The 15,651-nt window shown below is 43.7% G+C and overlaps 1 protein-coding gene across 1 annotated transcript in view; it reads left to right on the forward strand.

Annotated features, from left to right (window-relative positions):
* LOC120044819 (armadillo repeat protein deleted in velo-cardio-facial syndrome homolog) overlaps nt 1-12,946 on the forward strand; it is a 44,977-nt gene extending 32,031 nt beyond the window's left edge. The window contains exons 16-17 of the mRNA XM_038989489.1: nt 271-357; nt 12,662-12,946. Of these exons, the coding sequence (XP_038845417.1) occupies nt 271-357; nt 12,662-12,946 (372 nt within the window). The remainder of the gene's footprint in view (nt 1-270; nt 358-12,661) is intronic.
* Nucleotides 12,947-15,651: the final 2,705 nt, after the last annotated feature.

The raw sequence follows: 15,651 nt of genomic DNA on the forward strand, positions 1-15,651 counted from the left end.
AAGAGTTCTAATCCTCTCTGCTAATAACAGCTATTTTTCAGTTTTCCCCTCCCCACTCAGACCACTCCCAGACAATCCTAGCAAAATTGTTCCTTGAGAAATGGCTCTTTACTAAGAAGCTATTTTTGTGTATTTTTTATTTATTTTTACAATTTTAATTGAAAACAATCACAGTACGGTACTTACTTGTTACTCAGAAATGTTTTGATATTGAGATAAAAACAGCCGCATTGGACCTTTAACTAAATAATTGTTCTACTCTTGTTGCAGAGTATCCCAGAGAGGAAGCACTTCATCCGGGCTGGAAGGCCTGCAGTGGGTCTGGTGGAACGCAAACCTCCACCCCTCGATTCCTGGGTCTGAGGTTGGCAGAAGGGATTATAGAGCATGTAAATTACATTTCACTTAACTATTTTAGGATTGATGTTTTATTCATTGGTGTGATACACATGTTCATTGCTTTTGCTATTGGGGGAGTCATAGATTACGAAAATATTGATCATTGTTCTTTTTCTTTTTTGTTTTGTTTACAGGAGACGTGGCAGTAAAAGAGGAAGTGGAACGTCAACATTTGTGGAGGTCATTGTGGTGTTTATTCTTTAGACGGACATTCTGTAGGTCAATTCACCATTCAGGACAACATGGTTATTCTCCCGCCAGAAAATCAGAGTGGAGTGAATATAGGATCTTACATTTATATGTTCAAAGTGTTATTCAAACTCTGGCTGTAGTTGAACATAGCCTCTCTACTATATTTTATACATACTGGACAGTGGGATGAGTGGAGTGACACAGCTGAATGTAGTGCAGGACGAAAAACACAATACTAACACTTTCTATGAAATTAGGATTTGTCAAAACAATTTTTTTTCTTGACCTGCCTTTTCCTCCAGTATTTCCATACTGTGGTTGTTTCACTCCTGCAAATTGTGCATTACTTTCATGTGAGAGACTAGTTGGAAATGGGATTGTAAATGTGTAATAAAAGATTCATATTCTAAATGAAGGCATTTATATTGTAATATTCATGTTATTTATTAACAGTTGTGAACGTTATCTTGTAACCAAAAATGGAATGGATACGTTAACATTATACAATACCAAGTAATAGTGCCATTTTATCAGGAGCTGACATGATGAATATGCAGTGTTTGTTCTTGCATCGCGATGTTGAACTGAAAATGTACGCAAATAAAATCCATAATTTCTCAATGTTGTATGGGCTTAAATTTATCATTTTTGTTCTCGTCTCTTTCTATTAGGACAAGGGGCAGGGGTGTATTCCACATACAGTTTGATAGGGAATGTATCATTGACGCAGCATGTTGCTTAGCAGTTGTCCTGTGGTTATTTTACTTTCAGCATTGGACAGCTCCATATGATCGCTGTCTTGCTAAACTATAGTGCTGGAACAGAGAAGAGAAACACGAATGAAATGAAGGTGTGTTCGTAAATTCCCCCAGAGTAGGATCGGTGTGCGCTCTGTGCGTTCGTAAATTCAGAGCATTGTCAGATTGTCCGTTCATAAATTCAGAGCGTTCTGGCCGAGAAGTAGGGTTGATCAGAGCGTTCTGACTTCACAACGGCAGTCAAGCACCCAAGCTAACTGGCTAAAGTTGGCTAGCTTACTAGCTACTTCCAGTCAAGTGAGAGAACACCTTACTCTGACCATTTTATGCCCTAGCAGAGATGGTTAAGCTGTTTTCATGTTATCTAGAGCGTTAGTGACTAACTGTGCTGCTGGCAACAATTTAATTACGTTGTTTTAATTACGTCGACATTTACTGACACCGGTCAACGGGTGTTTCGCGTTCATAAATTCATCAGTTATTCTGCGCTCTGGTACACTCAGGCGAGAGTGCTCTGAAATTGAAGTAGATAGCCAGAGTGAATTCACGAACGTACCACAAGTGTGCAGCAAGTTTGAAGGGTAATGCATTTTTTTTTGTTTATTATGCCGTTGATGATATCACTTCTTTGTTTACTTTAGCCAATGAATGACACATTTTTACAAGATGAAACCAAAATATACCCAGCCAAAGGTGAAAAAAAGGTAGCTACGTTTGAATACACGACTCTAGTTCAGCACATCGGGTTTGTTAACAGCTTGCTAGCAACACATTGCTGTCCACCAAATTGGATGGTAGTCATCAATCAATCTCGTGTGGCTAGCTAAATTCTTCATATTATCTGAAATGCGCTAGCTAGCAGGCAAGAGCTAACTATGTTAGCTAAAGTTTGAATCTTGAATGCAGTCTTTCAATCATAAATGTAAAAAAGAAAAGATTAGCTAACTAATAATGCTGGAAAATGTTTAAGAAAAAAACTGCTTTTTTTTAGGTCCCAGAAGGAGGGAGGAGTCAATGCAAGGGAATGTTCACATTTATCTGGTGATGACTTTAAATAATCTATTAGCTAGTTACAGTAGCTAGACAATTTTTAGGATTTATGTTTATGCACTATAGCCTGCTACCATATTGTATGAAGATGAATATTGTTTTGTTACATCTGCATTGTCTGTGTGTGTGTATGTGTGTAAAGATTGAGCAACATAGAGTGCCTTGATGCAAAAGCTGTGGTCAATCTGGAGAGGGGAGGGGTGCATATCTCCAGGCCAACCAGGGAGGGTAGGACACTGGACAATACCAAATAAGGAACTGTTTGAGTGTAGAATCGGGGGTGAGACACAAGATGGATCTAATCTACCCAACAACCAGATGCGGACAGATGCGAGCACCAAGAGACTGGGACAAGTCTGAGTGCCAGCGATAGGCTGAGCAAAGTTTAAACCACGCTCAGCCTCTACTGTGATAGGCCAACGGACGGGTTGGAACTAAAGCTGTCATAGTATAAAAACTGTTGTTTGAGCACATTCCAGAGTTCCCTGTTCTACCCTGCGCGGTGATACAGTGAACCCGTATATACGAAAATTGCATTTACCATTTATCGCTTGAGTTTAATTAAAATACTTAAAGTATATTCGGTGACTCTGAATCACATTTTGTCCTGATACCAGCTTTGAATTGACGCAAAACTCTTTCACAATCTAACTTAATAGATGTCTATTTTTACATCTAGCTCTTCTGACATTTAAACCTCTTTATTCAGCATTCCCTGCTCCCAATCATGCAGGAGAAGGGCCATCTACAGCCCCCCCCCCCCCCCCCCCCCCCCTCAGACCACTGCCCTCCCCAACCTCAGTAGCAAGTACCCCCTGCCTCAACCTGCTCTCTCAGCAAAGATGTGGATGCCGGTGCAAGAGACCTGGAAAGGAGAACCTTCTGATAAGCCTTTGCTCAAATACACCACAGCACTCCCTATTGGTAGGTGCCACTGTAGACTTTGTCCAATAAAACGACCCATCCCCAACCCGACTGATAAAAGAGTGGTTCAAACATCCTGAGGCCACACTCCATTTCATTTCATTGAGGCCAGACTTAGAAGCTCACCAGGCAGAGAACCCTCCCTGGTGGTCAGCTGGTTAGGCCAGTGACTCAGACCAGAGCTCACCAAGCAACCCCCCTCTGGAGACCAGAGCCCCCTGGATGTTTTCCTCTCACACAGATCCCTTGTTAAGGTGCATGCTGCTGGAGGTGAGGACAGGGGAGGGAGAGGAGATGGTGGCTCCCTATCCTGTTCTGTCAGGGATCTTTGAGCCTCTGTTCTGATGCACCACCCCTGCTTACCTCATCCGCCGCTATCAGAATAGTTTGAAATGGTACCAGGCCGTGCGCAATGAGAAGACCAAACATCATAAGAAGAAGCTTGAGCAGCTTTGTGATAAAGTAATCCCTATGCTCACTATTTGCTCAATCCATCCATTTTAAAGGCATTTTTAAAAAGGTCCAGGCTAACATGATATATAAGAGGAAGTGGGTTTGTCAACAAAATCTGAATATTGGCTCTCATAATCAATATTACTGTTTTCTCTCACTTTTTCCCCATTATGAGACATCAGAAGGGCCTCATGCTGAAAGAGGTAGGGACTTTATTCTACAACATTTGAGACATAAAAAAAGAATCATAGTCATTCTAATGCAATGTCAATGGTTACTGAATTTATTCCCTTCTATCTATGAATGTGATTATCTCTTTTGCAAAATACCCTCTACTAATGATTGTAATTAGGGTTACAAAATACTGGGAACTTTCAATAAATTCCCTGGTTTTCCAGAAATCCCGGTTGGAGGATTCACGTAGTCAGGAGGGAATAAGCATGAATTGCAGAATCTTCCAACCAAGATTTCTGGAAAACCAGGGAATTTATTTAAAGTTCCCATAATTTTGAAACCCAAATTGTAATTACCTAGTCCCTGTCCTACCATTTGTTAGCACCACTCTGGATGCTGGGGAGGGGATGTCTGTCTTTAAACCCTGCCCAGGAGGGAAGTTAAAATGGAGCCGGAAGAAATGGCAGCAGTTTTACGGGCGCCTAACCAATTGTGCTATTATGTGTTTTTTCCCCGCGTTATTTGTAACTTATTTTGTACATAATGTTTCTGCAGCCATATCTTACGGCAAAAAAGAGCTTCTGGATATCAGGACAGCGATCACTCTCCTCGGATTAGACAAAGATTTTTTCTACAACAAAGACGACGCACAAGACATTCTCCAAACACCCCACAGGACCGACATCCCCGTTATTTGCAAGAGGAAGCGACGCAGGTACAGAGGACAAAGAGCCGGATGCCTGGTCAGGACCTGGCGAAGGCGACTGGGAAAGCTGCCGTTACCGTCAATACTACTCGCCAACGTGCAATCATTGGACAATAAATTAGACGAGGTACGATCACGAATATCCTACCAACGGGACATCAAAAACTGTAATATCCTATGTTTCACGGAATCGCGGCTGAATGACGACATGGATATTCAGCTAGCGGGATATACGCTGCACCGGCAAGATGGAACAGCACACTCCGGTAAGACGAGGGGGGGGTGCGGTCTGTGCATATTTGTAAACAACAGCTGGTGCATGAAATCTAAGGAAGTCTCTAGATTTTGCTCGCCTGAAGTAGAGTATATTGTGATAAATTGCAGGCCACACTACTTGCCTAGAGAGTTTTCAGCTATACTTTTCGTGGCTGTTTATTTACCACCACAGACAGATGCTGGCACTAAGACCGCACTCAGTCAGCTATATAAGGAAATAAGCAAACAGGAAACCACTCACCCAGAGGCGGCGCTCCTAGTGGCCGGAGACTTTAATGCAGGGAAACTTAAATCAGTTCTACCAAATTTCTATCAACATGTTAAATGTGCAACCAGAGGGAAAAAAATTCTAGATCATCTGTACTCCACACACAGAGACGTGTAAAAAGCTCTCCCTCGCCCTCCATTTTGTCAATCCAACCACAACTCTATCCTCCTGATTCCTGCGTACAAGCAAAAATTAAAGCAGGAAGCACCAGTGACTCGGTCTATAAAAAAGTGGTCAGATGAAGCAGATGCTAAACTACAGGACTGTTTTGCTATCACAGACTGGAACATGTTCCGAGATTCTTCCGATGGCATTGAGGAGTACACCACATCAGTCACTGGCTTCATCAATAAGTGCATTGAGGACGTCGTCCCCACAGTGACTGTAGGTACATACCCCAACCAGAAGCCATGGATAACAGGCAACATTCGCACTGAGCTAAAGGGTAGAGCTGCCGCTTTCAAGGTGCGGGACTCTAACCCGGAAGCTGACAAGAAATCCTGCTATGCCCTGCGACGAACCATCAAACAGGCAAAGCGTCAATACAGGGCTAAGATTGAATCATACTACACCGGCTCTGACGCTTGTCGTATGTGGCAGGGCTTGCAAACTAATAAAGACTACAGAGGGAAGCACAGCTGCGAGCTGCCCAGTGACACGAGCCTACCAGACGAGCTAAATCACTTCTATGCTCGCTTCGAGGCAAGCAACACTGAGGCATGCATGAGAACATCAGCTGTTACGGACGACTGTGTGATCACGCTCTCCGTAGCTGACGTGAGTAAGACCTTTAAACAGGTCAACATACACAAGGCTGCGGAGTCAGACGGATTACCAGGACGTGTGCTCCTGGCATGTGCTGACCATCTGGCAGGTGTCTTCACTGACATTTTCAACATGTCCCTGATTGAGTCTGTAATACCAACATGTTTCAAGCAGACCACCATAGTCCCTGTGCCCAAGAACACAAAGGTAACCTGCCTAAATGACTACAGACCCGTAGCACTCACGTCCGTAGCCATGAAGTGCTTTGAAAGGTTGGTAATGGCTCACATCAACACCATTATTCCAGAAACCCTAGACCCACTCCAATTGGCATACCACTCAAACAGATCCACAGATGATGCAATCTCTATTGCACTCCACACTGCCCTTTCTCACCTGGACAAAAGGAACACTTATGTGAGGATGCTATTCATTGACTACAGCTCAGCGTTCAACACCATAGTACATTCAAAGCTCATCACTAAGCTAAGGATCCTGGGACTAAACATCTCCCTCTGCAACTTGATCCTGGACTTCCTGACGGGCTGCCCCCAGGTGGTGAGGATAGGTAGCAACACATCTGCCACGCTGATCCTCAACACTGGAGCTCCACAGAGGTGCGTGCTCAGTCCCCTCCTGTACTCCCTGTTCACCCATGACTGCATGGCCAGGCACGACTCTAACACCATCATTAACCACGTTATTAACCGTGGTTATTAACCGTGGTCCCGTGTGGCTCAGTTGGTAGAGCATGGCGCTTGCAACGCCAGGGTTGTGGGTTCAATTCCCACGGGGGGACCAGGGTTCAATTCCCACGGGGGGACCAGGATGAATATGTATGAACTTTCCAATTTGTAAGTCGCTCTGGATAAGAGCGTCTGCTAAATGACTTAAATGTAAATGTAAATTAAGTTTGCAGACAACACAACAGGCCTGATCACAGACAATGACGAGACAGCCTATAGGGAGGAGGTCAGAGACCTGGCCGTGTGGTGCCAGAATAACAACCTATCCCTCAACGTAGCCAAGACTAAGGAGATTATTGTGGACTACAGGAAAAGGAGGACCGAGCATGCCCCCATTCTCATCGACGGGGCTGTAGTGGAGCAGGTTGAGAGCTTCAAGTTCCTCGGTGTCCACAACAACAAACTAGAGTGGTCCAAACACACCAAGACAGTTGTGAAGAGGGCACGACAAAGCCTATTCCCCCACAGGAAACTAAAAAGATTTGGCATGGGTCCTGAGATCCTCAAAATGTTCTAAAAGCTGCAACATCGAGAGCATCCTGACTGGTTGCATCACTGCCTGGTACGGCAATTGCTCGGCCTCTGACCGCAAGGCACTAGAGGGTTGTGCGTACGGCCCCGTACATCACAGGGCCTAAGCTGCCTGCCATCCAGGACCTCTACACCAGGCGGTGTCAGAGGAAGGCCCTAAAAATTGTCAAAGACCCCAGCCACCCTAGTCATAGACTGTTCTCTCTACTACCGCATGGCAAGCGGTACCGGAGTGCCAAGTCTAGGACAAAAAGGCTTCTCAACAGTTTTTACCCCTAAGCCATAAGACTCCTGAACAGGTAATCAATGGCTACCCGGACTATTTGAATTGTGTACCCCCCCATTTGCCAAAATGTTACAGAAAATGATGTTGGTGCTGTTACTTAAACTGCTGTAACTTTTGATGCGAAAATCATTTTTCTCTCCAAACTCCAGATTTGAGTAGCAGAGAAGTAGACGAAGCTGGAAAACTTGACATATTTTGTATAAGTGGTTGCAAAGTGGAGTGATTAGCTGATTTGTGTCAAAAGTTGCTTGATTTCACTTACAGAGAATGTCAGTTGGAAGTGATGATGTCACAATGGGGCACTTTAGCATCTTGAGAAATCCAAGGAAAGCGGATGGAGGACAAAAAGAGGACAAGAAAGTGAATAACGGAAAAAGTATAACAGATATCAAAAATTCTATACAAACAACTCGATCGAGACTGTTGCGGAATTTTTGAAATTGGAACAGCATTTCTAGCTTAAACGGTGTAGGAGGAGTGTCTCCTCATGATTTGGGCCCTGCAGCGTCTGCGAGTATCCTAGCCAACTGTTCCATTTTGGAATATCAGTATTGACACAGAGAGCTGTTAGTGAAAAGCAGGTGAGGGGTTGCATAAATCGCTCTCTCTCTCGAGAACGGTAGACCCAATTTATAGGATAGGGGGCAGCATTTTCACGTTTGGATGAAAAGCGTGCCCAGAGTAAACTGCCTCCTACTCAGTCCCAGATGCTAATATATGCATATTATTATTAGTATTGGATAGAAAACACTCTGAAGTTTCTAAAACTGTTTGAATCATGTCTGTGACTATAACATAACTTATTTTGCAGGCAAACCATTCAGATTTTTGTTGTTGTTGAGGTCACTCTGTTTTCAATGGGTTTTCATTGGGAATCCAGATTTCTAAGGGACCTTCCTGCAGTTCCTATCGCTTCCACTGGATGTCAACAGTCTTTAGAAATTGGATGAGGTTTTTCCTTTGAGAAATGAAGAAGTAGCCATGTTCAGAATGAGGCTCCATTAAAGTGTACTGTTTGTTAGAGGTGCGTGACCAGAAAGCATGCTACACATTGTTTTCCTCCGGTATTGAACACAGATCATCCCGTCTTCAATTTTATCGATTATTTACGTAAAAAATTACCTAAAGTTGTATTACAAAAGTAGTTTGAAATGTTTGGACAAAGCTTACAGGTAACTTTTGAGATATTTTGTAGTCACGTTGTGCAAGTTGGAACCGGTGTTTTTCTGGATCAAACGCGCCAAATAAATTGACATTTTGGATATATATCGACGGAATTAATCAAACAAAAGGACCATTTGTGATGTTTATGGGACATATTGGAGTGCCAACAGAAGAAGCTCGTCAAAGGTAAGGCATGAATTATATCTATATTTCTGCATTTTGTATCGCGCCGGGAGTGTTGAAATATGATGGTCTGTGATTGTTAGCTGGGGTGCTATCCTCAGATAATAGCATTGTTTGCTTTCGCCGTAAAGAATTTTTGAAATCTGACACGTTGGCTGGATTCACAACAAGTGTAGCTTTAATTTGGTATATTGAATGTGTGATTTCATGAAAGTTAAATTTTTATAGTAATTTATTTGAATTTGGCGCTCTGCATTTTCACTGGATGTTGGCCAGGTGGGACGCTACCGTCCCACATATCCCAGAGAGGTTAACTATACATTCATGTACATACTACCTCAATTGGGCCGACCAACCAGTGCTCCCGCACATTGGCTAACCGGGCTATCTGCATTGTGTCCCGCCATCCACCACCCGCCAACCCCTCTTTTACGCTACTGCTACTCTCTGTTCATCATATATGCATAGTCACTTTAACCATATCTACATGTACATACTACCTCAATCAGCCTGACTAACCGGTGTCTGTATGTAGCCTCACTACTCTTATAGCCTTGTTACTCTATATAGCCTGTCTTTTTACTGTTGTTTTATTTCTTTACATACCTATTGTTCACCTAACACCTTTTTTGCACTATTGGTTAGAGCCTGTAAGTAAGCATTTCACTGTAAGGTCTACACCTGTTGTATTCGGCGCACGTGACAAATAAACTTTGATTTGATTTGATTTGAAGAGGAAAAGGAGCCCGTTGTCAGAGAGATCCCCTGCCACCCAGCTGGGCGAGGAGATGGGACCGCCAGTCATGGCGCCGGCAGCTAGACAGCAGTGCCTCAGACTCCCCAGCATCTAATGCGAGTGCCATGCTCAGCCCACCCTACACCCACTCCCCCCTCCTCTCCCCTGCAGATAGCAGCGTTCCTCCTCACCTTGCTCCTCTTTCTAGCACATCTCCCAACACCCCAATACTTTTCCCTTCCTTCTCTCTCAGTATGTCTTCCAGTGCCCTTAGCACCCCAGTACGCACACTGTTATTCACCTCCAAAGCCCCTTGTACCCCGACAACATGGGACTTTTCGCAGGGAGTCAATGCTCCACACCAGGAGCGACATCTCAGGAAATAAGACTACATGTTGTGGGCTGGAGAGCTGTCCACCAGCAGCTAAAGGGACCCTAAAGACTCAGTAACCATCCCTAAAGCTAGATGTCAAGCAGCTAGATGTCACACTCCATGCCCAGACATGTTCAATATTATAGAGGATACAGCGAAGCTGATTCTGATATGATAAGGAGCAGTGAAATGAAGAAGACTTCAACACCAAAGAAAATGACTGAGAAATGTTCTCCTGCCATAGCTAAGACTTTCGTATCATCACATGCCAGTCCCACTCTGAAAGAATCTTAAGATTCCACCAGCTGACCCACAAATACAGAAACCAATGAAACCACCAGCCTCACCTGATGTTCTTCAACTGAGCTAGACCGTGGGACACCCATCCCAGGCAGTAAGCTAACACTCATCTCCATTTTTTTCTACACTAATGATATACCACAGACCAAGAGATGTCCAGGTAAAAGCCCTAAGTTGCCATGTAAGTCATCTCCCCAGTCAACTACAGAACATCAGAAACACAAGTCTCCTCAAGATAAGAAAAGTCCTAAAACCAAGACCTCTGATTCACCTAAATGAACACCTGCACAATCTTCATCAGAGAAGCAGACAGACAAAACTGAGTGTCATTTCAATACATCATCAACACCTCAGAGTGTTGTCAGTAGGAAGGCAGGCTCTGTAGCGTCACAACATGCTCTATCCACCAAAAATACCAAATCCCGAGTGCTGGATGGAGACGGTCAACCAACAAGAGTTCTCCTCCCAGTGACATTCGTCTTAATACTTAAGGTTCTGCAAACACAGCTTGTGAGCCAAAGCCAAAGGAGGACAGTGGGAGGAAAGAGAGACCTTCCCTTCCTAGCCTTAGAGACATGAAGGAGGCATTTATAGCCCTTTGACAGCCTGTAGTAGCTAAACTCTCCAACGGATTGTCTAGGGCTCCGACTGACACAGAGAGGCTGTTCAATACCCCCTTCCCCAATACCCCCTCACCCAAGATTCAGAGTAGAGCTCTTCACGGATCTACCCAGGATCAGAGGATCCAAGAGCCGATCCAGGATCAGAGCTCGTCTATGCGGCCCACCTCCAGCACAACCACTAACCCAGAAAGGAGACCTGCAGCCTCAGCCTAAAACCTGTTCAGAGCAGCCTCAATCCTGTTCAGAGCAAAAAATGAGACAAGGTTTCCAGACACCGGACAAACCCAGGCCAAATAGCTACCCCCCTCAAAAAAATGTCCCCGAATTATAGAGGTACTGGTACTCCTTTCTGGGGAAGTGAGGGGAATCTAACAACTACCCCTACCTCTAGGGGCCTGGCAACCTCCCATGACTGTCCATCTCAGAGTAAAGCCTCATATTCTGCCACACTACCATGGGGGGGGGGGGGGGGGGCAAGAGGGAGAGGTGTCCACCCTCACCCAGAAGGCTTTAGTAAGAAAGACAAGACTGCTTGAGGACAGGAGGACTTTAGAACTAAAGTCAAAATACCTTGTGCACCAACTCAAAAACCCTCTACCTCTCACAAGGGTTGGACAAATGTACCCTCACCCTGCCAGAATCCTCCACCTGCGAGAAATGATTCTCAGTCACACTCCAAAAAGACCAAAGGCACCCACTCACCCACAGCTCAGATTAACTGTAAATTAATATGGATTAAGTACAAGTGAAAGAGTAGACGCTTATTTCTATGGAATAGTAGTCAGAGATGTTTTGCATTCTACAAGATCTGTGTGTGATGGGTGAGGACATGGGTGGAAGTGAGTGTGCCATAGGGCACTTGTTTATCTATGACTGTGTGTTCACTAGCTACTTATCTACAGTATATTTCTGTCCTCTGTTCACTCCATACTGTAGCTAAAGTACCAGGAGAGAAGTGTTAGGGTTGCGTCAATTCAATCTGGTATAAGGACAAGTATGACAATGAGTCACTAATTGTATGCTATGTACTTTTTATTAACTAAGTAATAAATGGCAAATGCAACTTCCGTATATACGGGCTCACTGTAACACCACGCAGGGCATGCAGAGAACTGACTTGTTCCTGACAAAGATATTATAATATACTCATGACAGAGATAGTTCCCGCTTCCGAGCCGGCCTGTCAGAGTAGAGACTGGGCGTGGTTTAGACTCACCCAGCCTATCGCCGGCGCTCAGGCTAGTCCTAGCCTCTTTGCGCTCTTTGGTGTCCCGGCGCTGTTGCTGTGTAGATTACGCTCCCTCACCCCAGAGACTGAGGTCAGACAGCTCTGCAACATTGTCTGAGCTATTCGCACCTGCATACAAAAGCACACTGTTCTCGCTCAAGGCTAACCACCGCTTCCCAGCACACTTATCTGGGGCTACCTGTTACTTCCAGCACACACACAGACACCCAGGCGCCCAGGCCAACAGTTGCTAATATTCAATCACATTGAGTATTCAATCACAATCACATATAGTATTGGGTTGTAGTGCATAACTCAGAACCTCACAGAAGACAGACTTTCAGCATATCAGATCCCCCCCCTGCCCCACAGCAGGTACCTCAGAAGCCAGTGTCCCCTCTCCTGTCCACCTGCAACAGACCTAGCCCCAGTAGTCCAGAGTTTATCCATGCCATTGTGAGTGCCTTGGGCTATCTGCTTGGTGTGCCACCCACCTCTACCCCTGGCCTCTGCCCTTCACCTGAAGACCCTGGTACATCCTCCACCCCTGGCCTCTGCCCTTCACCTGAAGACCCCGGTACATCCTCCACCCCTGGCCTCTGCCCTTCACCTGAAGACCCTGGTACATCCTCCACCCCTGGCCTCTGCCCTTCACCTGAAGACCCTGGTACATCCTCCACCACTGACTCATCATCTTTTCATTTGGACCCTGGCCAGCCCCCATGGACTGAAGAACTACGACTCCTCCGGCAAAGACTCAGTAGGCCTAGCCAAGGGTTCAACCCTTAGTCCCCCAACCACACCCAGCTGACCTCCAGACTAGACGACACACACAGGACAGGTGAAAGAAGGCATTTAGTGATCATGCTTGTTTCTCTCACTCTTTTTTCTGCTCTAATGTAGATTTTGTTTTAAGCCTGAGAGTCCTTACGTTGAAATGAATAATTTGACAGTGTGCTTTCACATTGATCCTCCTCTATACAGAGGGAAGAGAAATCTACACAATCAATGGCACCACCACCGAGAAAGAATACAAAGATGTGAGTCACATATGCTGCCTTTTAGCTGCACAAAACATGTTTACACACACACACAGCCACCCCCTGGCTGTAAGATATTTCCCTGGTGTAGTGCATGCAGACCCACACGGTATAGACTAAGAACCCTGTGTTCACCATAGCTTTATTTAATCTTTTGGGGAGTATTGTCTTTGTGAATTCCCAGGTGAGAGAGGTTAGGATGAAGATAAGACTACAACATGCTGCACTGCGGAGCTGCAAGGAGTCAGAAAGCAGCTGTTCAGAGACAGGACTTGGCTGACTAACTGGTGGAAACAGAAGAAGTTCACTTCAACAGGCTGAACATTGCTCATACACCTGGGTTGTGTTTCTAACTTGTTCTCTGAGATGTATTTGGATAGAATAATTGAATAAGTACAGAGTCAAATATGTTTTGTATTTATACATTTTCCTCTGGACTGGTTGTTTATCACTTTGAATGTATGCTTTTAATGCTTGTGATACTGCTTTAGTTTGAGATCGGATTTGATCTTGCTTTCATTTTAACAAGCAATCCGAAGAGTATACCGTTTTATTTCCAGTCCTCAAAATACAGTACACTGGGCATGCTGAATGTTGCACATGTGACCACACGAGGGCAGTCTCATGCCAACCTAAAGATGTCATGACCTAGTCATAATGAAACGGGAGAAATGAAATCAGATGTACAAAACACTGATTTTTTATCATTTCTATGTGAATATTGAACATCAATAAAACGTTTGACTTATTGAGGACCCTAAATCTATGCAATATTCTGTTTAGATTTGTTTGCTTGCATGATAAGTTACCACATGACAAGCTTCTGATGTGCTTACCCTACAACACAGACAGACTCTTGTCAGAGGTTCCTTTATTAACCATTCAGTCATGAGTCCACTACATTTCCTTATGTCAGATAGCGCAATGGACACACACACACACCGCACGGGTTCTGCTTTGTCTTTATTGAATGTCCAAACCATTCCTTCTGGCCTCTTACAGTTTATCTCAATCACTTCGGCAAATTCTTCAGATGTCAGTGGTATATTTTCAAAACTCAACAAAGCTCATAACTGATAATGAATCATGTCTTATGTTCAGCACCTTTGATTGTGCATACATTGGAGTTGAACACATCTTTCACCTCTGAGTCATTCATGCAAAGTTTGAAATACCATGACAACATTTTGTTAGCAAAAAATAATTTTCATAATGGATCATTTTGAAGTGCTAAATAGGAATAATAGAGGTTAAATACAATTTTCCATACAGTATTTAGCTATGTACCGGTATGTACCAATTTTCAAGTTTATTGCAAACCAGTTATTTTGAATCCTAAAAGCCCAACAGGGGTACATTTTGACCTTCTGAAATTGTAGGAATTTGTCAAGCCACTAGTTACTGACAAGAAACAATTTACGATGATTTTTGTGTTACTATGGAGGAATGAAAAATCACCTCTCTTGTATATACTAGTGGTGTGCTGCTAAGCTAGAAATGTTGACTCAATGGTTTACTTTGTGATAAAAGCACCACATTTTGCACAGAGGTAGATGTACAGTTGAAGTCGGAAGTTTACATACACCTTAGCCAAATACATTTAAACTCCGTTTTTCACAATTCCTGATATTTAATCAGAGTAAAAATTCCCTGTCTTAGGTCAGTTAGGATCATCACTTTATTGTAAGAATGTGAAATGTCAGAATAATAGGAGAGAATGATATATTTCAGCTTTAATTTCTTTCATCAAATTCCCAGTGGGTCAGAAGTTTACATACACTCAATTAGTATTTGGTAGCATTGCCTTTAAATTGCTTAACTTGGGTCAATCGTTTCGGGTAGCCTTCCACATGCTTCCCACAACAAGTTGGGTGAATTTTGGCCCATTCCTCCTGACAGAGCTGGTGTAACTGAGTCAGGTTTGTAGGCCTCCTTGCTCGCACATGCCTTTTCAGTTCTATATTTTCTATGCGATTGAGGTCACGGCTTTGTGATGGCCACTCCAATACCTCGACTTTGTTGTCCTTAAGCCATTTTGCCACAACTTTGGAAGTATGCTTGGGGTAATTGTCCATTGTCCATTACATCCACAGGTACACCTCCTACTGACTCAAGTGATGTCAATTAGCCTATCAGAAGCTTCTAAAGCCATGGCATAATTTTCTGGAATTTTTCAAGCTGTTTAAAAGACACAGCCAACTTAGTGTATGTAAACTTCTGACCCACTGGAATTGTGATACAATGAATTATAAGTTTAATTATCTGTCTGTAAACAATTATTGGAAAAAATTACTTGTGTCATGCACAAAGTAGATGTCCTAACCGACTTGCCAAAACTGTAGTTTGTTAACAAGACATTTGTGGAGTGGTTGAAAAACGAGTTTTAATGACTCCAACCTAAGTGTATGTAAACTTCCGACTTCAACTGTATGTACCCTGAAAATATTTTGATATAGAGCCACCACCGATTTGGCCC

This window comes from Salvelinus namaycush, chromosome 3 (genome assembly GCF_016432855.1).
Source record: "Salvelinus namaycush isolate Seneca chromosome 3, SaNama_1.0, whole genome shotgun sequence".
NCBI classification, from domain to species: domain Eukaryota; kingdom Metazoa; phylum Chordata; class Actinopteri; order Salmoniformes; family Salmonidae; genus Salvelinus; species Salvelinus namaycush.